General features: G+C 48.7%; 1 protein-coding gene across 1 annotated transcript in view; it reads left to right on the top strand.

Moving 5' to 3' along the window:
* Positions 1-22,277, top strand: part of PRKX (protein kinase X-linked) — a 74,008-nt gene that overhangs the window by 33,450 nt on the left and 18,281 nt on the right. The window contains 3 exon segments of the mRNA XM_038586737.1: positions 8,688-8,951; positions 19,856-19,946; positions 19,948-19,976. Of these exon segments, the coding sequence (XP_038442665.1) occupies positions 8,688-8,951; positions 19,856-19,946; positions 19,948-19,976 (384 nt within the window).

The following is a 22,277-nucleotide window of genomic DNA, read 5'->3' as shown; positions in this document are numbered from 1 at the left end:
GCAGGTCACCCGGGCTGCGTAACGAAGCAGGACGTGTTGCCTGCAGCCACGGAGTCCAGAGCCCGGGCAAACATCATGGCCAGAAACCCCTGCTCCTGACTCCAGCCCTCAGCAAATGTGTTGTCGTGCAAGTCCATGTGGATCCCCGAATGTTTGCACCTTCACGGGACTGGGGAGTTTGATCTTGTCTGTTCTCCGGGTGGCTCCTCTGTCTTCCCTCCCTGGGTGATGTCTTTTGGGCCCCTTCCATGCACCTCTAGGTGGCCGTGCATGCGATCCTGCTCGCCCTTTCTGGGCCCAGCCTCTAAGCCGAGATCTCGATTACTCCATCAGTGATGATCAGCTGCGGACCCCACAGCAGGCCCCTGCCCGGGGTGACCCACTGCATGCGAGCAGAGCCAGGCCTGTGCTTTAGGCTACGATAGGTGTCCATGTCCACCACCTTGGGTCTGCTGTCCCTGTCCCTTTGCCCGTGCTCATGTCATTGGTGGAGCTGTTCCCCTGTTGCCAAGGGCGCCTTGGGGCAGGGCTGGTTGCCACGGAGCCAGGTCGGAAAGGAGAAGGAACGTTCCAGAGCCTCAGGTTGCACAAAGAGGTGAGCAAGAACGGATAGGGTGACACGCGCAGGCGGTCTCTCGCGTTCATGGTTTAGGGCAGAGGCGCACCCTTACCGTAGCCCCAGGAGAAATTAGGAGACTCCTTAAATGAGCGAGCTTGCGTTTCCAGTCAATTAACACCTTCGAGGACGAGCCCCGCCGCAGACATTGCAAAGGGAGAGACAGTGCTCGGTGTTAACAGCAGAAACCATTACTCTGCGCTGAGGTCAGGGACCAGGGGGGCCCAGAGTCGGAACGTCCCGTGTGTTCCTTGTCACCGTAAACTACGGCCTGTTTCTTTTTTTGCTCTTCGTAGGTTCACACGTACTCTTGAATGCACTTAAAAAGTTTAATTTTCTCATCTCATCCCAAACATACAGTTGGCCGTCTCACCCGTTTGTAAGTGGGCAGCTCAGTGGCATCGACACATTCACGCTGTTGTGCAGCCGTCCCCACCGTTATGTCCAGCGCTTTCCATCATCCCAAACTGAAGTTCTAGACCCCATGAAGCTGTAACTCCCCATTCCCATCACCACAGCCCTTGACCCCACCATCTCTGACTCTATGCACGTGATTCGTGTACGGACCCCATATACGTGGAATCAGTTAGCATCTGTCCTTCTGTGTCTGGCTCACGTCACTCAGCCCCATGTCCCCAGGGTCCATTCACATTGAAGCAGGTGCAGAACATCCTTTTCAAGGCTGACTTGTATTCCATTCTATGCATGGGCCACATGCTGTCTAGCCACCCATGCATCCATCAGTGCATCCAGTTATTTATCCATCCATCCATCCATCCATCCACCCATCCATCCATCCATCCGTCCACCCATCCGTCCATCCATCCATCCATCCATCCATCCATCCATCCACCCACCTATACATCCATCCACTGATCCATCATCCATCATCCATTCTTCCATCATCATCATCATCATCCATCCACCTACCCATCCATCCATTCCTCCATCATCATCCATCCATCCATCCATCCATCCACCCACTTATCCATCCACTTATCTATCCATCTCCACATGCACTCATGCATTTTTCCATCCATCCATCCATCCATCCATCCATCCATCCATTCATCCACCCACTTATCCATCCACTTATCTATCCATCTCCCCATGCACTCATGCATTTTTCCATCCATCCATCCATCCATCCATCCAACCATCCGTCCACCCCCAGACACTTGGATTGCTTCCACATCCGGGCTCTCATACTAACGCGATGAGGACCATGCGGTGTGCAAGTATCTGTTCAAGTCCCCGCTCTAACTGCTCGAGTGCATTTTCAGTCTCGAATTCTATCTCCCTCCCGTTGGTGGTGGGATTTAAGATTTTCTCTTGTTGCTTTTCCTTTCCTTGTTCAGCTTGCTTCACGCAGGACTCTCCTATCTTCTTCCCACCCTCCCTCGTGACCAGGTCATCCCATGCACAGTCTGAGATGGATTGTTGTGTCCTTAAAGTGTGTATGCACCTGCTCTTTATTTTATACCTTCCCTCTGTTTCCATCCCACCTTCACTGGGATCCCTTGTGGGGGTTTTTGAGAGGACATATTTGGGATGTTGGTGTTGGAGCAAGTGTGTGCACGGGTGTGCGTGTGCTCCAGAAATCCTGCTCTCATCACCACGACCACCTTGCTTCCAGTTTTGGACTTGGCGACTCCAGCTAAGCCATGCTGCTTGCTTCACCCCTGTTGCCCCCTTGAGCTGGATGTTTGAGGCCCACTCCTGGTCTGTCCTGTTCAGATGCCTCCCAGGCAGTTCACAGTCCTTCTGTCCAAACAAGAATTCTTGACCTTCCTCCTGGCTTCCTATCCCCAATCATTTCTTCCTTTCGACTTCCCCAGATGGTCCTTCCAGCCCCCTGGGCACCATTTTTCTTTTTCTTTTTTTTTTTTTAATTTATTTTTTATTGGTGTTCAATTTGCCAATGTATAGAATAATACCCAGTGCTCATCCCGTCAAGTGCCCCCCTCAGTGCCCATCACCCATTCACCCCCACCCCCCCGCCCTCCTCCCCTTCCACCACCCCTAGTTCGTTTCCCAGAGTTAGGAGTCTTTATGTTCTGTCTCCCTTTCTGATATTTCCCACACATTTCTTTTCCCTTTCCCTTCTATTCCCTTTCACTATTATTTATATTTCCTAAATGAATGAGACCATACACTGTTTGTCCTTCTCCGATTGACTTATTTCCCTCAGCATAATACCCTCCAGTTCCATCCACGTTGAAGCAAATGGTGGGTATTTGTCATTTCTAATGGCCGAGTCATATTCCACTGTATCTAGAGACCACATCTTCTTTATCCATTCTTCTTTTGATGGACACTGAGGCTCCTTCCACAGTTTCGCTATTGTGGACATTGCTGCTCTAAATATCGGGGTGCAGGTGTCCTGGCGTTTCATTGCATCTGTATATTTGGGGTAAATCCCCAGCAACCGGGCACCATTTTTCATCTGCTTTTCTTTGCTCCTGTGTTCACTCCAGCCCGGGGCCCTGCCCTCTCCAGTTCTGCTCCACATCTCCAGATCTGTCCAGTTCAGTGGCATCTTCACAGAAGCTACTGCAGCTCATCCACATGCCCCGCTTTCTTCTCAGTGTCCACTCTGGATACCAGGCTGGAGCTTCCTTCTGACATGAGCCCTGGCCTGTGCCAGTGTCTGCAGTGTGATCCCATGGAGGGGTGTCCTTTGTGTGTGGTATAGAGTGCAGGCTCTTTGCCACATCTCAGTGTTTGCCTGGTGCCTCTATTTCCCACCTTCTTAAGTGTCCCACGTCCAGCCTGCTTTGACCACAGGTGCATCCTGTCTGCAGGGCCTTCCCTCCACCTTTCTTGACTCCCCACTGCCATTCTGTGTTTCCTCCTTAGGCCACAGGGCTCAGGACTGGTCAGCACAAGAGCTGCCCTTTACAGGGCTGTGTACCTGGCACACAGGGGATCCTTGGTCAAAATTTATCCATAAATGAAGCAAAGTGCAAGTGAGTGTGGAGGTGGATAGAGTGTGTTTCCTTAGTTTCTGATCCCTGGTGCGCAAGCAAGACTCTAATATATACTGGACTTGAGATCCAGAAATGCCTCCTTCTCTCATACCACTCATGACAAACCTGCTTCCTTCTCTTGCCCCCTTGCAGTTTTGCTTTTTATAGACTCAGCGCCAGGGGCAGAGTCCTGCAATGAATGGGAATGAATTAATTAGCGCACTGACTGATGCCTTTAGTCCTTTGTTTCTCATTTTCTTAACTCAGATTTTATTTCATCTGTGGCCGCCTAGACTCCTCTGCTCCGCCCACAAGCCCCAAGTAATGACTTAGTGCCTCAGATGTTTTCAGAATAGTAACGTCTCAGCACCTCTTTGAATATTTTGGCTTTTATTAATAACACGCAACACGTTTCACATTCTTTCCATGTAAGAAAAGTCTTATTAATGTAAATTTGTGCCCATGGAATTTTTTTTCCCCTTAGGATATTTATTTAGCTTGAAGAAAGGCCGAGGAACCAGGGACCCGCAGGAATTTGTTTTTTTCTTCATAGTCTCTCTCTTTTTTTTTTTTTAAGATTTTATTTTTATTTATTCATGAGAACCCCCCCCCCCCCCCCAAACACACACAGAGGGAAGAGGGAGAGAGAGAGAGGCAGAGACACAGGCAGAGGGAGAAGCAGGCCCCATGCAGGGAGCCTGATGTGGGACTCAATGCTGGGACTCCAGGATCATGCCCTGGGCGGAAGGCAGGCGCTAAACCGCTGAGCCACCCGGGCTGCCCTATAGTCTCGGTTTTTGATTCCTTGTGCAGCCCCTTTATTTGAAAACCACTGTTTCTCAAGGGTGCTGATGACCCATGCACATGCATGTGATGTGTGTGTCCGTAGAATTGACAGCCTGCTTGATAGAGAGAGTCTATTTTAGGGTTGTGGTTGATGCTTTGTTTGATTTTATTGAGAGATCCGTGCAACAAACGTGTAACAAATAAGTACCGGTCTAGTTCTCCCCACTCAGCCGTTTGTGTGTGTGACATTTGCCACCGTGATGTTGTGATTTGTAAGAAATGCATGTTTGCTCTTCATCCCTGGCACTGAGCTCCTAAAACCCTTGGAATTTCCTCAGTGATAAGAGAGACAAAGGTGGCTTTTGTTATGTGAAAGAGGTGACTTTGGACAACACCCTGGGGCCCGGCTGGTTGCCAAGGGAACCAATCCTGTAATTGGGAGATTGGAATTCTTGGCCCCACAGTAGATAGGCAGCCGGCCGGCAGGGAGGGCAGAGGGGCTGGAGGCTGAGTTAATCCTGTGGCCAGTGATTTAATCATCCTTGCCTACGTGATGAAGCCTCCATGATACCACAGAAGGACAGAATAGGGGAGCTTCCAGGATGGTGAATTTGGGGAGATTTGGGAAGAGTGGTAGACCTGGAGCAGGCTCGGAAGCTTCTCCTGCATCTCTTCCATCCGGCTGTTCCTGAGTTATGTCTCTATGATAACCCGGCGATCCCCTGAGTAACATGTTGCCCTGAGCTCTGTGAGGCCCTCCGCCAGCTTAATGGAACCCAAGGAGGAGTCTTTGGAACCTCTGCCTTATAGCAGCTCTATCAGAAGCACAGGACCTGGACTTGTGATGGGCATCTGAAGTGCATGCATTGAGGGGCGTGTTGTAGGGCTTAACCCTTACCCTGTGGGATCGCCTGTTGTCTCCAGGTGTATACAGTGTCAGAACTGAGTTAAATCGTAGGACACCCAGCTGGTGTCACAGAACGACTTGGTGGCTTGGGGGAAAAAGAACAACACGTGTTGGAATTGGCAGCAGGATGATGAACTTTAAATCCTAACTTTTATGTGCTTATCTATATCCCAGCCTCTCCACGGACGAAATTACAACTCATCTGGCACCCAGGTGGTAGACTCTGAGATCAGCCTGCATCTCCTGATCTCCAGCCGTACTGTCTTGGGGATTGACACATTCCACTTGGCTGGATGCTGAAAGTTCTCTTTCCTTTCTTACCTTGGACTCTGGATGGGCCCTGTTCTAATCTCCCCCATTGTGAATTATCTCCGACGCCTTTGGAGGGTGAAATTAGGTTGCTTTGGGACATGGCGGATGCATTGTTCTCAAGAGCTGAGAAGGGATCCGTGTAGATTATTACCCAGGCTGTGGAGCAATAGGAGTGGGTATAGAATATATGTAAAGAATGGGTGCATACTAATTGGTGTGTGCGTGTGTTGCGTGAGTGCATGCACGGCCTTAATGCATTTGAGTGGTAGGGACATAGGGTTTTGCATATTTTCCTGTCTTTTCAAAGGAGTTCAACAAAGTAGTGGAAAATGGTAATGCTCTGACTTGGAAAACTTTGACCATTTGGGGACTTTACAAGGGCTCAGGGCTGCCCCGACAACATTCTGGAACACGTTTTCTGGTGAGTTCCACCTAAATATGCTACTCATCCCATTCCAGAGAAATCCAGAACATCACCAGCTTACTACATAGAGAGGTTCATTGTAAAAGCTCAGCACTCTGGTGTTATTTGGACCTTAGGCGATACTACCCCACCAGAGTGCTGACGTCGTTGTTGGAGTCCACGCTCCCCCATGAAAGCAGAGTGTGGCCGCCATATGCATTTGAAATACTCAGCATTTATATGGAGGCGTCACGGGAAGGAATGTTCCTGCCATATTAATCGAGAAGTGGAGCATGTGGCTGAAAGAAAACCCTCCTCTGGGCTTTAAGTGATAGAAAGAGTATAGCTAGCTAGTGAGTCATGTAACCGTAAAAGATTTCTCCAGGAAATGACCATAGCAACGAAAAACCCCAAAACACTGTTCCTGCTTCCTGTATCCGTTCATGCCTCAGTACTGCCAGTCTTGAGCCTTCTGAGCTACAAGAGACGAGAAGGGGAAGCAAGACACAGAAATCAGAGCTTTCAGTAAGTGAAAACGGGGGCCTCCTACGAGCCCCGGGGTTGCCTTGCTCGTAGCAGCTGGGAGAGAGCACGGCATTTGTGCAAAGCCCTCGTGCGGGTACGCGCCTTCCCGAATGGCATGCTCACCGCAAAGGCTCTGCACGTTTCCACTGCTTTTGTGCGTACAACCCGGGTTTTGCCAGCCCGTAAACACGGTGATGGACAAACTAAGCATTCTTTCTTAAAATGCTTTCCTTGGACATAGCCGAGTTTTTCTTTTCTGCGATTGGGATTTTTTGTCCTCTCTCGCGTCCCGTGTCACAGTGTCCTGACCTCTGCTTATTATCCCTTTATGATTTCCCCTTGAGTTAGTCTTCATGTCATGGCAAACTGTGTCCCCCAGTGCTTTGTCTTTATTTTACTTTATTGGGATGGCCCATCCCAGCAGGTGAGACCCTCTGGTACAGCAGGTGCCCTGAGCATCCTCCTGCAAGGATGGATGGACGGTTCTCTGGGGCGTAAGTGTACTTCTGGTGAAGCCCGGATGGACGCAGCTCATGGGGAGTCAGCTCTGCAGGGAAGCACCAGACTGTCCTGATCCCAGAAGCCTTGCGGCGTTGACAGCATAGTGTGGCCGTGGTTAACATCGACCTGGGCACCCCGCCCCCATCCTGTGGGGTGGCTTTCACGGGGGCTCGTCTCATAGCCGGGATGGTACCAAGTGCGAACTTGTGCTTCCTACATCTTCTCAGAAACGCAGCCCGTGCTTCCAAAGCTCGTTTCTCTTCTCCCCACGTCTCCTCGATGAGAAGACATTCTTCCTCCATCACTGCCGATCCCCCTACGGGTTTGTTTCATTTCCTTCAGCCAAGACTTCTCCAATACAGACGGGACCTGGCGTCTTTTGTCCCCCCCTCCACCCCCTGCCTTCCCCATCACCACCTCTCCTTCCAGTAACAGAGCTCGGGAACGCCTTCGTAAGGAGGATGCGCTTCTTCTGACTCTCTCGGGAAGTCTCCTATCCATCACTGCTTAGAAATCTTACGTTGGACATTTTTACTGGCCACCTTTTCCCGGCAGGTGTTTGGGAGGCATGGTGTTCACCTACTGTACGTTTTTTGTCTTCATTACAGTGCTGGGTGTCCGAACTGGGTGTGATCCCCTAAAGATGTGTCCAGTGTGTATGAGTTTGCTTTGGCTGCCAAGACAAATCCCACAGATCAGGGGCCTTAAACAACACACATGCCCCATAGTCCTGGAGGCCGGGAGCCTGAGATCCAGGCAGGGCCGAGGCTGGTTCCCCCTGAGGCCTTCTGGCATGGAGACCCCATGTTCTCCCCGTGTCCTCACGTGATAGTCCCTCTGTGCGAGTTTGTGTCTTCATCTCCTCTTCCTATAAGAACCCCACTCCTATGTGATCAGAACCCACCCTACTGACCTCATTGTACCTTAATCCCTTTTTTCAAACACCTTTTCTCCTAATATAATCCCATTGTGAAATCCTGGGGGTTCGGGCTTCCACATACGATCTTGGGGGACCCAATTCATCCTCTTGGCCAACGTGTTATGAAAACATGGTATTTACTTTTGTCCGTTCTGAGACCTTGGTGCATTTTCCAGGATACCTACACCCTGACGGGTATCTACACGCATGTTAACATCCACCTGAACCGTAACGTGTGCCTAGACGCAAATCTTTTTATTTTTTTATTTTTAAATTTTATTTATTTATTCTTTTTTTTAAATTAATTAATTAATTAATTATTTATTTACTATTTATATGTGTGAGAGAGAACCCAAGAGGGGTTGAGGGGTGGAGGCAGAAGCAGACTCCCTGCTGAGCAGGGAGCCCGATGTAGGACTCGATCCCAGGACTCTGGGATCATGACCTGAGCTGAAGGCAGATGCTCAACCACTGAGCCACCCAGGTGTCCCTCTACCTAGAAACCCAGCTGCCCCTGAACGTGTGTCTATACACGTCACAGCCCATCTGTTCACATCTATGTCTCGCAGGTTTTAACATCCGCCCATCTGTGTATTTGGCACCCGTTCCTCCGAATGAGCATCTTCCTGTCTGTGTACGCGACACCCGTCATGCCCCCCTTACCCACTCTGTGCCCTGTGTCTAGCTGACGCCCGTTGGTGTGGCTCCCCGGCTCAGCTCTCCCCACCCCCCGCGCTGCTGTCCCGCAGGTTCTGGACGTGCCACGACGAGCGCTTCCTCTACATGCTGATGGAGTTCGTGCCGGGCGGCGAGCTCTTCAGCTACCTGCGCAACCGCGGCCGCTTCTCCAGCAGCACGGGGCTCTTCTACTCGGCGGAGATCATCTGTGCCATTGAGTACCTGCACTCCAAGGAAATTGTCTACAGGGACTTGAAGCCCGAGAACATTCTGCTGGACAGGGAGGGTCACATCAAGCTCACCGACTTCGGCTTCGCCAAGAAATTGGTAGACAAGTAAGTGGTCACTGCCTCCCGCCCCCCGCTGCCGCCGTGTCCGGCAGCCACCCTTCGGCCCCCTGTTCCCGCCAGTTGGGTTGTTTGGGGATTCCATGTGGAAGTGGGGTCGTGCCCTGTTTGACTTTCCGTGCCCGACTTCTCTTCCTTGACATAATGGCCTCAAGGTCCATCCAGGTTGTCACAGATGGCGCGATCTGCTCTTTCAAGGACGAACGAGATAGCCCATTGCACGTAGAGACCACATTCTCTATCCGTTCATCTGTCTGTGGACACCCGGGTGGGAATATGGGGAGGCAAGTATGTATTTAAGGTAGCGTCTTCGTTTTCTTTCCATAAATACCCAGATGTGGAGTTGCTGGGTTGTAGGGTAGCTCTATTTTTAACTCTTTTGAGGAACCTCTACACTTTTCTCCAGAGCGGCTGCACCAGCGTGCATTCCCACCAGCCGCGCACGAGGGCTCCCCTTTCTGCACATCCTCGCCAACACCTCTTACGTCTTGCCTTTTCATTACTAGCCGCCAACAGGTGTGCGGTGGTATATCTCCCGTTACTTACTCTTTTTTTATCAGGATTATACGTGTGTGTATATTGTGCATCAAGAAGCTCTCTCCTCTTCCCCTCAGCTCATTTCCTCTCTTAGCTGAAAACCACTTATAATACGCAGGTCAGACTGTTCTGTTTTTTGGATCCAACTCCTGGGGCAGCTTCCAAAATTTTGCTTGTCCCCTATGAATCCTCATGCATTATACTTTTTTTTTTTTTTAAAGATTTTATTTATTTAAGAGAAAGAACAAGAGTTAGAGAGCACAAGCAGGACGCAGTTGCAGGAGGAGAGGGAGAAGCAGGGAGCCCGATGCGAGACTTGATCCCAGGACCCTGAGGTCATGACCTGAGCTCAAGGCAAATGCTTCATCGACAGAACCCCTGGGCGCCCCATGCTTTAAGCTTTTGAGAGCTTCCTTTCTGTCATTCATTTTGCCTTTAGGGAGGGGGTGGAGGTGCATATGATCAGTTCATCATCTTTGACAAGAAGGGATGATGCACAAGGTCACCTTGGGGTCTTTTGAAAATGACTTTGTATCTTGGTTTTTATTTCTGACAGTAACCAAACAAGGAGAAAGTCCTCTGGCTGAGCAAGTAGATAATCAGTTCCAGTGTTTTTCAGTGGAAATGAAGGCATGGGATATCCGCTGTGCCGAGTATTTATGGGTCAGCTGAGTTCTGTCCTTAGGTCTCTAATGGCCCACTCACCGGAACAAACATTCTCAGCCTCCTTTGCACCGGCATCGATCTCATCAAGAGCAGCCCTATAAAATGAAATCCTAATGGAGTTGGGCGTAAAACGCCTTTTTAGCGTACTCCGCCCGATGGTCGAGAGTGCCTCATTTCCCTGGGAAAACATTTACAGCCAATATGTGCAATTATGCAATATATAATGTATAAAAATACAGCATCCAGCTTCCGTGAGGCTGGTGTGCTTGCACAGCTGGTGTGTGTTGATGTTCGTGGGTCTTTCAGGGCCACGGTTTACAAGGAGCATATTCCCTCCATTAGGAACAATGCAGCCCTTACATAGAGAATACAGGGAAACCATAATATTTTCAATCCCATTCATATAAGCCAGAAGTCCTGCTTCTCTTGGTGTCTAAAGATTCGCTTTTGAATATAATTCTAGATTTTTTTAAAAGATTTTATTTATTTGTTCATGAGAGACACAGAGAGAAAGGCACAGACACAGGCAGAGGGAGAAGCAGGCTCCCTATGGGGAACCTGATGTGGGACTCGATCCCAGGACCCCGGGGTCACACCGTGAGCCAAAGGCAGACGCTCTGCTGCTGAGCTACCCAGGCGTCCCTAAGCATCTAACTCTTGATCTCAGCTTTGGTCTTGGTCTCAGGGTCGTGAGTTTGAGCCCCACGCTGGGTATAGAGATTACTTAAAAATAAGAACTTAAAAGAGAAAGACAATACACTTGTATTGTTCCATTTCTTGATAATGTGGGATTGGCTAACATAATTCTATTCCTTGTATTATGGAAACATCTGCATTTATGAGAAACTTGATTGTGTGGAGGATGCAGTTTTGTAGTAAAGGATTCTTCTCTGACAGTTATTAAGAAAGGGGCCATCCCAGGAACACTTTGTGAGGCAGTTAAATTCAATCTGATTTTCCCTTATATAATTCTATGTCATATCTAAGAATAAAGCACATAAAAATGAAGTACTTTCACATAGACCTATGAAGACCCTATTAACACAGAATAATTGGTTTATAACATGGAGGCTACCCCCTATTGACAGCATGTGGTATATGGTACATTTACTTTTCTTCTTTTTAAGTCTATTTATTTATTATAAAAAGGATTTTATTTATTTATTCATGAGAGACACAGAGAGAGAGAGAGAGGCAGAGACACAGGCAGAGGGAGAAGCAGGCTCCATGCAGGGAGCCCGATGTGGGACTCGATCCCAGGACCCAGAATCATGCCCTGAGTCGAAGGCAGATGCTCAACCACTGAGCCACTCAGGCGTCCCTTCTAAGTCATTTTATTTGGAAGTCTGATTCAAGCCAACTACACATCAAATATTCCACAAATTCACTTGATTTTAAGTTTGGGTAGCCATGTTCCTCTGCCGTTAACGCAGCAGATTAAATGCATGTTGGTGACTTTCTACATCAAGCAATTAACATACGATGTGGAATTTTGGATAAAAAGGCCTCATTACCATCGTGGTATGTTGCTTCTAAAAATTTTTTTCATTTTATTTTATTTTTTGATACGTTGCTTTTTCAAAGATGTTTATGTTTTTAGTCATGGGCTTAGATTGCAAAATCATTTCTCCCCCTTTATTTTTTTCTACGTGTGTTTGTTGGTTTGCCGGATGAGGTATTTCCCTTCTGGGCCAGCTCTGGTGATGTGGTGCTCATAGTCTGTCTTCCGGTTCAGTATTCAGACAGCTGACCTGACTTTTGCTCAAATATGGGAAAGAAATGTCCCCAGGGATCACCAAAAGACATGGAACCAAACAGAGTTTCATCCCCAATAATGTTTTGGAACATGTAATTCAAGGAAAGCATGTTTCTCCTATTTTTTTTTTTTTTTTTACGGCGTGGCTTACAGTGAGGTGCTGCGAAATTCTTCCTAACGTACGAATCGAATTGTATGCTCGCTGGCTCACGGTGACTGCAGTTTTCATGCTTTCCCTCGGTTCTCAATAATGGATGGATTTTTCCTCTTCTAACGTAATCTTACGGAACTCTTGTGTAATTACAGTGATATTTCCTTTCATTGTATGAAAGTGACTGGCACACACACATTCTGTTATGCAGGTAGACTGTGTAACAGAATAAGGGACATGCTAGGATCCTTTTTTTTTTTTTTTAAGATTTTATGTATTTTGGAGAGAGAGGACAGGCATGAACAGGGGAGGGGCAGAGAAAGAAGCAGACTCCCTTCTGAGCAGGGATCCCGATGGGGCACTTGATTCTAGGACCCTGAGATCATGAATTGAGCCGAAGGCAGACGCTTAACCAACTGAGCCACCCGGGTGCCCCTAGGATTATTATTTTTCATTTTCTAAAATGATTAAAACAAAAATACCAATACATTTCATTTAGTTATTCTATTTCAGTTCTTAAAATTTAAATGTAACATTGAATACTGTCCTTTGGATTTTCGTGCCTAGCCTCTTGCTAGGGATAAATAACATTGTAGCCAATTTTTTGCAATTGTTACTTAATATTCCCAAACAGCCACAAAAGCAGAGAGAAGAATTTACCTTAAAGCCCAGATTCAGTAGGCATCAAAGCTTTGTCACCTCACTTGACTTTTTGCCTCTCCCACATTTTTGTTCCTTGTATTATTTTTATTTTTTTCCCTTGTATTATTTTTAAAGCAAGTGCATACCACGCTCTCTCTAACAAATAATGATTTAAAAATAAAATAACATCTGTGCCATTATCACATCTTACAGAATAAAAGGAAAAATTTTTTAAGATCATTGAAGACCCAGTGAATATTCAGATTTCCCCCATGTCTGAAAAATGTCTTTTTCTTCCCTGTAAAGCTTATCTTTGCTTGCTTTATTTATTTATTTATTTATTTATTTATTTATTTATTTTTATGAATTATTCTTTGCTTTAAAATGGGAAATTTCGGGGTGCCTGCCTGGCTCAGCTGGAAGAGGGTAGCCCTTGAACTCAGGGTCATGAGTTTGAGCCTCTTGTTGGATATAGAGATTACTTTAAAAAAGAGATAAACTTAAAAAAAATTAAAAAGTAAAATGGCAGATTTTATGTTCTGTGAATTTTGTCTCAATTAAAAAAGCAACAGGGGCACCAGAGTGGCTCAGGGGTTGAGCATCTGCCTTTGGTTCAGGGCGTATTCTGGGATCGAGTCCCGCATCAGGCTCCCTGCATAGAGCCTGCTGCTCCCTCTGCCTGTGTCTCCGCCTCTCTCTCTGTGTCTCTCGTGAATAAATAAATAAAATCTTAAAAATAAATAAATAAATAAGCAACAATGGCCCCTTCAGGCTGCCCTCTGTACCCTTTTGCCAGAATCTCACTGGCTTGGAGAACGTCCTTGCTTTCATTGACTAGAGAAAAGTTCCCCGGATCCCTGTTCACGTCTCCTCTCTACCCTGCTGTCAGCCACTTCTTTAAGGAACTCTGGACCCTTTTGGTGGGAAATAGTAATTTAAAAACTTCCCCCACCCCAGGGATACCCTTTGCTGTGGGGGTTTCATTGCTTCTAAGAGAATTCTGCAGGGGGAACAGAATTAAAAATACACATTTTTATTTTCAACAGAAGAGCAAACAATGACTCCAGACCTTACTAGTTGTATTTAAGACCATGAGTTCTTACGTATCTTTTGTGAATTATTCTTGTACCTCTTTGCTTACCCTAAAGCTCTCACCTACCTTATTGCACTGATTCGCAGCAGCAAGTGCTTGCTGTGCTGCACGCAGCTGATCTGGGTACGTGACCCTGGAGTTGAAATGATCTGGCCTGAGGTGTGGGTTGCAATGTGTTAACCTGTTAGAAAACCCGCCAGAGGTGAAGCTCAGCTTAAACTGTGAAACTGGTGAGGGCCTCTGTTTCAGGGAAATGAAAACTGAAACTATAAAAGCTTGAGTGTTAGATGAAAGCCTGGCTTTGAAATCCATCCCTCTCTCTAGTTCTTTTCTCTACACCAGGACTCAGCAAACAGAGGCCCTTGAGATCTGGCCCACCGCTTGTGGTTTTATAAATAAAGTTTTATTAGAACATGTTCGCATAGTTTGTTTACGTCTTGTCTACAGCAGCTCTCATGCTACAGGAGCAGAGTCCTGTGTCTGCAGCAGAGACCAGATGTCCAGAGACAATATGTAAATGAATGAATTGCGGCGGTGTGCCAATAAAACTTTATTTATAAAATAAGTGAGGGGATAAATAAATAAATAAATAAATAAGTGAGGGTCTTAGGAGTACGTAGACCAAGAGTGTGGTGCTTGGCAATGCATACCTTTAAAAAAAAATTCAATTCAATTTAATGAACATACAGTATATTTTTAGTTTCAGGGGTAGAATTTAGTGATTCCAGCAGTTGCGTATAACCGGCAGCGCTCATCACATCATGTGCCCTCCTTCTTGCCCATCACCCAGGCACCCCATCCCTCCACTCCCCTCCCCTCCAGCGACCCTCAGTTTGTTCCCTAGAGCTAAGAGACCCTCATGGTTTGCCTCCTTCTCTGGTTTCACCCTAGTTTATTTTCCCTTCCCCTACGTTCATCTGTTTTCTTTCTCAAATTCCACATCTGAGTGGAATCATATGGTATTTGTCTTTCTTGACTGATGTATTTCACTTAGCAGAACACCTTCTGTTGCATCCATGTCATTGCAAATGGCGAGATTTCATTCTTTTCGATGGCTGAGTAATATTGCATTGCATATATAGACCACATCTTCTTTATCCATTTGTCTATCAGTGGGCATCTGGGCTCTTTCCATACTTTGGCTGTTGTGGACAGCAGTGCATACCTCTTTTTTAAAAAATTTTATTTATTCATGAGAGAGAGAGAGAGAGAAAGAGGCAGAGACACAGGCAGAGGGAGAAGCAGGCTCCATGCAGGGAGCCCGATGTGGGGTGTGGGACTAGATCCCAGGTCTCCAGGATCATGCCCTGGACTGAAGGCGGCGCTAAACCGCTGAGCCCCCCGGGCTGCCCCAGTGCATACCTCTTAATACCAATTTACTTTCTACACAATGAAATTATATTATCTTTTCAATATATTCTCCATCTGGCCATTTCCACAGAAAGTTTACTGACCCCTGAACTAAGACCATGTGCTGTGTGAACTGGTTAAAACTGACCAGAAGGTATAGTCATACCGTGGATGGTTGTTCAGCTGCAAAAAATAAGAAAACCACAGCATCACTGAACCTTGAGAGCAATTACCATGACTGAAAGGAGCCAGACCCAGTTGAATTCACATATACCAGGTACCTGATGTACTCAAATTGTGGAGTCAGAAGTAGAATAGAAGTAGCCAGCGCCATTTCGCCATGCTGTCCTCAACGCAGCCTGTCTGCTTGTGCTTTGCAACAGTGTTCGTCGACCCCACACCTTCATTTTCACCCTCAGCCTCTATTAATGGAAGTCCCTTAGAGGAGGGATTAGGAGTGAAGAGAGGAGCCATCAGTGAAGTGAGAATTGTTCCCACTCTGTAGTATTGTAAGAATGGGTGGATCTGCTCATTGGGAAGTACATCCTTAGAAGAGTTCCTGGCACATAGTAAGCATTGAGTAGACATAAGGTGCTTCCGACTTTATCCTCTCCATCATCACTATCAACCATCAGCACCACCATCACCAACCTAACGAGCATAATCACCATCATCACCATCCTCACCATCCTCACCATTACCGTCACCACCGCCATCACCATCATGATCACCATCATCACCATCACCACCATCACCACCATCAGCACTGTCATCGCCAGCATCACCATTACCAGCATCACCATCATCACCACCATCACCACTGCTATGGGCTGAATTACGTCCCTCCAAAATTCCTGTGTTGAAGCTTCAACCCTCCCAAGGTGACCGTATTTGGAGATAGTGCTTTTGAGAGGTAATTGAGGTTCAATGAGGTCAGGAGCCTGGGGTTCTAATCTGAGAGGATTGACAACCTTATAGGCAGTTGATTTGTCACAGGTCTGGGGGCTGGAAGTCCAAGGTCTGCGTGCTGGGCAGCTTGGGTCCTGGATGAGGATTCCTGCTGTTTGGATGGCCTCGCAGTGTGGAGAGAGGTCTCTGTCCCCTGTCTCCTTACAGGGACACCAGTTACTGGGTTAGCATCTTGACCCAATATGACGTCATCTTAATTACATCTGTGAGACCCTGTTTCTGAATGAGATCACATTCTTAGGCTCTGGGGTTTAGGACTTTTGGAGGAACACGGTTCACCGCTGGACAGACGTCCCAGGAGGCAACGGGAGGTTCAGAACACACGAGCATGTGGACATCGGTCCCTTGCAGAGTCCCGTCCCTCTGTGGTTCATGCGGTCTCCTACCCCGTCACGGTGGTGCTGGTAGCAGTGAGCAGACTGGTGTCACCTGGCCTGCTCTCGTGAGCTGAGTGAGCAGGAGGAGATAAGACCGGCAGCATGGATAATTCACAGGCTGCGCCGCAGGCTCTGCGTAACGCCCGGGGCTGGTCGTCTCATCTTCCCGTGTCTGCCGCAGCCCGAAGCCCTGTAGCCACCCACACCTCGCTGCACGTCCACGCAGCACTGGGGGCCATTTGCAGGAAGGAAGACGCATCGGGCTACCCGACGCAGCTTAGGAACTGGAACATCGTAACAGCCTTCCGCCTGTGCCCCTGACCCGAGGACGGGGCTTGAAAGACTCACCTTTCCAAACGCAAGTGGAGACCTGATGTACCTGATGCCTACGGTGACCCGCGGCCACCTCCACCTGCTTCTAATAGGAGCTGGGAACTCGATTTCCAGCCAGCTTCAGGCAACCCTGGGCGCGCCACCGGCCGGGGACTCCCGCATGAAGGGCCCCCCTCAGTTGGCAAGATGGGCGCAGGTGGCCTGCAGGTGTGCCCAGGGTGTCAGGTGCCAAGTGGAGAACCGCACGTGACACTCCCTGGCGGGAGAGCCCCAACCGCACGCAGCTGTCTCTCTCTGGTCACAATTTCCCAGGCCCTTTCCAAACCCAGCCTCTGCCCAGCCCCTGCTGAGATCCCGCTTGCCTTCCCGCCACCTTATCAGACGCTTCTTGCATCTCTCTTCCTTGGAGGACACCCCTCTGCGCCGGGTCTCCTCGGTCTCTGCACTTTTTATAAAGATTGTTGCAAAAGGTACTTGGTATAAAATTGACCGTCTTCACCGTTTTCAGGCACACGGTTCACTAGACGCACCATCCACCTGCAGAACTCGGCATCCTCCCCAAGCGACGCTCTGTCCCTGTTCAGTGGCCTCCCCAGCCCCTGGCGCTGCCACCTGCCCTCTGTCTCTGCCTTTCGCTGCTCTGGGGGCTCCATACATGTGACATCATACAGTGTTTGTCTTCCTGGGTCTGGCTTCAGTCACTCAGCATCGTGTCCTCGAGGTTCACCCATATGGTAGCAGGTGTTACGGGGTTTTTGCCTTTTTCAGGCTGAATCATGGTCCATTGTGTGAAGGGACTGCGTTTCCTTTATCCATTCACCCGCTGATGGGCACTTGGGTGGCACCTGCCTCTTGGCCATTGTGAGTCACGCTGGTCTGACCGTGGGTGTGCCAGTAGCTCCTCACCCCCCTGTCTTGGTTTCCTTGCCTCATCCGCTTGCAGTGCCCGAGGGATCCCTGCCCTCCACATCCTCGCCCGACGCTCCTGGGTTTTTAACGGCCGTCCCGACGGGTATGGGGTGGTCTCCACGTTTGACCGTTTCTTTCCTGGTAACCAGGGAGCAAAGCCACAAGGAGGGTCCCAACTTGGCACTCACGGAAGCCCTGTAGCAGCCTCTCTGTGAGCCGCCGCTGCCCACCTTAGAGACCCGGCGTCCTGTGTCCTTAGAGTGTCAGCGGGCCAGGGCCTGGGCAGTCACTAAAGAGGCCGGCGTGGGGGTCCGTCTGGCCGTCCTCTTGGCCTCCAGGGTTGTATTTCCACATTCCCCGCTGTCGGTTCGCTCACTTTCCATACAGAACGTGTGCGGCCGAGCCCACAGGTGCTCCAAGGGGAGGGGGAGGCGTGTGCGTGGTGGCGTGCGCAGTCCGTGCCCTTCCCAGGGTCCCGCAGCAGCACCCTGACCAAGGAGCTTCGGGCAACGGTACTCTCCCGCGATTCTCGAAGCCAGAGCTCCGGAATGAGGTGCTTGCAGGGCTCTGGTCCCACAAAGGCTCCCAAGAGAAGGGTCTGCCCTGAGCCTCCGGCCTGGCTTCAGGTCACCTCATGCGGTTCCCAGAGTGTAGACACCATCCCTGTGCCCCCACGGGTCTTCCCTCCGTGCGTGTCCGTGTCCGTATGTGTTTTTTTTTTTTTAACCGCACCCATAATGAGGTATGATCGACAAATAAGAATCGTATAGAAGGTATATAGTGTGATTTACTACAGGTCATGGTGGGATGACCACTCCCAAGTGAAGGGACACATCCCATCGTCTCACCTGGCTCCCATTCTTTTCGGACGGTGAGGACACAAAAGGTCTGTCCCCTCGGTAGACTTCAAACGTGAAATAGTCTTATTCCATCTCAGGACTTAGTCATCTCTACCTGGAAGTGTGTACTTTCTTTTTTTTTTTTTTTTAAGATTTTACTTAATTATTCATGAGAGACACAGAGAAGTAGAGACACAGGCAGAGGGAGAAGCAGGCTCCATGCAGGGGAGCCCTGATGTGGGACTCGGTCCCAGGATGTCGGGGTCATGACCTGAGCCAAAGGGAGACGCTCAACCGGTGAACCACTCAGGTGCCCCAACTCTGTACCTTTTTTTTTTTTTTAATATTTTATACAAATGAGTTTTCATAGCAAACCCCTCCATGCTGAGGCATGTACACCAGGAGAAAATGAAGACACTCGGTCTTGCGTTTTTCCATAGAGCATAAAATTTGGAGATCTCAGCAGAAACGTGACACATCTGTGAATTTTGATTAAACGTGGTGCCTCTTTTTCGGTATAAGGAGAATTCCCTTACGAGGACAAGAGGAAAGGCAGGGCATTTTCACCTGTTGGGGAAAAGATGTGAGAGCGAGCACAGGGAAGGGGTGACCAGAGTAAAACCCGGCACAGCCGACCACGAGAAGCTCCACCATCCAAGCTGGGTCCGGTTTGGGGGGCGCTCAGCATCCCCTACTTGCAGCCTGCTGTCTTCTAGGCTACAAGCTACCTTTTGGGCAAGTCTCCGCTCCTCTGCAGAGACAACCCTCCAAAAGCCCCCTGCCCCCTTGAAACACCAACTATGTCCCTTCACATACGGATTCTAGGAGCCACCGGTGAGATTAAAATGACCAGGAACCCGCAGTATCGCAGCAAACGCCCACGCTTTGCAGGAGCAGGTGGGCAGGACAGCTGGCAGTAGCTTTTTCGCCTTTGCTCCGGAGGACGGGCCTGCCTTGCGCGTGGAGGGGTCCTGTGGGTGGACGCTTGCGTGACTTTCCATGTCGTTTCATAGGAAAGCGGGTCATGCGGCGTTTTTGCGTTGGAGCAACAGTGGTGAGCAGCAGCAACAGCGGGCGGCCTGTGAGGGCAAGGACGTGCCTTCGGTTGTTGGGGCTAACGGGTGTTTCTAAGGGCACATGCCCTCCACGTGTGTCCACGGGAGCGGGTGGGCGCCGTGTGGTCACCGATGTCGTCATCATGTTCAGCGCTCCCGGGCCGTGCGCTCGCCAAGCACCGCTAACGTGTGTGCACGCCCTTCTCTGTCCCCAGGACGTGGACCCTCTGTGGAACGCCCGAGTACCTGGCCCCCGAAGTCATCCAGAGCAAAGGCCACGGGAGGGCCGTCGACTGGTGGGCGCTTCGGCATCCTGATATTTGAGATGCACTCGGGGTGAGTAGGGCCCCCGTGGAGGATCAGCGTGGGCCTCCGTCCCGTGCTCCTAGAACCGCGTGTTCCCGTGGCACCGGGATCAAACACTCCAGGTGTAGGCACCGGCACACGCGGGAAGTTCCTCTCCCAAGCCTCCCCCGCATAGAGGACGTGGACGTGGGGACTCCTCCTGGCCCTGTGGCAGGAACGCCCTTCTCGGACGGGGCAGCCCACAGGCACCTGCGTGCGAGGGACGCCCGCTGCCTCCTCCTGTCCTCCTGTCCTCCTCCTGTGTGACCTCCTTCAGCTCACTTCTTTCCCGCTGCCGAGCTTGGTAGACGCTCCGAGTTTATCCCCAGTTGCACCCGAAGCCACATTCTCTTCCACACCTGATTCCCTGCAGGGCAAGAGCAGAGGGTTTGCCCAGAAATCTTGCCTTTCAGTTGGAAATAATGATGGAAACAGACCTATTTCTGCACTGAGAGTGTGGCCAGAATGGAGTGTTGTGAAAATGTGTATTTATTTTTTCTATTTATTTATTAACTCTCTACCCGTGCATCTATCATGTTAGCTCTCATCTATGTGTCTGTCGTCTCTTATCACCTCTCTGTATCTATCATATCTGTCCATCCATCTGCCTTTCTCCTTGTCCATCCATCGATCCTTCTATCCATCCATCCATCACCTACCTACCTACCTATCTGCCCATCCATCCCTCCCTCCCTCCACGCATCCATTGTGTCTATTTATTCTCTCTACTTGTCCATCCATCCATCCATCCATCCATCCATCCTTTCTGTCCATCCATCCATCCATCTATCCCTATATGTATGTACTTATCTACCCATCCACCATCTATCCATCCATCCACCCACTCTCCCATCTATCATATCTATTCTGTGTACCTGTCTGTCTGTATATTTGTTGATCCATCTGCCCATCCATCCATCCATCCATCCATCCAGGCATCCATCATGTGTCTTTCTTGTCTCTACTTGTCTATCTATCCATCCATCCATCCATCCATCCTTTCTATCTATCCATCCATCCACCTATCCCTATGTCTATGTACTTATCTACCCATCCACCATCTATCTATCCATCCGTCTATCCATCCATCTACCCAGTCACCCATGTGTCATATATCCTGTCTACATGTCTGTCTATATATTTATCCATCCACCTGTCCATCCATCCATCCATCCATCCATCCATCCATCCATCCATCTATCCCTATATCTACTTATCCACCATCTATCTATCCATCCACCCACTCTCCCATCTATCATATCTATTCTGTGCACCTGTCTGTATATTTATTGATCCATCTGTCCATCATCCATCCATCCATCCATGCATCCATCCATCTATCCCTATGTCTACTTATCCACCCATCCACCCACTCCCCCATCTATCTATCATGTATCTATTCTGTCTGCCTAAGTATTTATCCAGATATCCATCCATCTGTCCATTCATCCATCATCTATCTGTTCTCTTGTATTTTCCATTACTCTTAACCCAGAGTGACTGGCAAATCACACGGAACCAGATTTTTCAGTAGACACCCCAGCCCGTGAAATCCCAAGGAGAGCGGAAGGTTAAAATGAATCAGGCATTGTCCATCTATGGAGAAGATACCACAGTTGTGAATATTTATGTGCCCGCATTCAGGCGAGTCCCCTCGCATGCCCAGCAGCACATTTCCCTTCCTTAATGTTATTGACCACTAGAGGTCAGCATTGATTAACGGTAAATCAACCCTGGCGGCCAGGGCTTCGCAGCTGAGGTTCCGGGCTTTGTTTTCTCGTTTTTTTTTTTGTTTGTTTTTTGTTTTGTTTTGTTTTTTTTTTATTCATGAGAGACACAGAGAGAGAGAGACAGAGACACACGCAGAGGGAGAAGCAGGCTCCATGCCGGGAGCTCGATGTGGGACTCGATCCCAGGTCTCCAGGATCACGCCCTGGGCTGAAGGCGGCGCTAAACCGCTGAGCCACCCGGGCTGCCCTGTTTTCTCGGTATTACTGGGGTACGTTCTAGTAAATATATTCTACATATAGAATAATGTGAGATATTATTACTAAATACAAGTTTGAAAAATAATATTGATAGAATATAACAAAATATTGGAATTAGAATAAAATCTAAATTAGAGTATAATATTAGGATGGAGTAAATATATTAGGATTACTTTGTAAAAGCAATTATTAAAATGATTAGAATATTTTTAGGATATAATCCATTCAAATATTAGAATAGGCTGTATTAGAACATTAGGAAATAGGATATTTCTAATATTCTACTAGAATTTTAGCACATTTC

The sequence above is a fragment of the Canis lupus genome, chromosome X (genome assembly GCF_011100685.1).
Source record: "Canis lupus familiaris isolate Mischka breed German Shepherd chromosome X, alternate assembly UU_Cfam_GSD_1.0, whole genome shotgun sequence".
Classification (NCBI taxonomy): domain Eukaryota; kingdom Metazoa; phylum Chordata; class Mammalia; order Carnivora; family Canidae; genus Canis; species Canis lupus.
The sequence above is the reverse complement of the archived record's forward strand: the minus strand, read 5'-3'. Positions and strand labels throughout refer to the sequence as shown.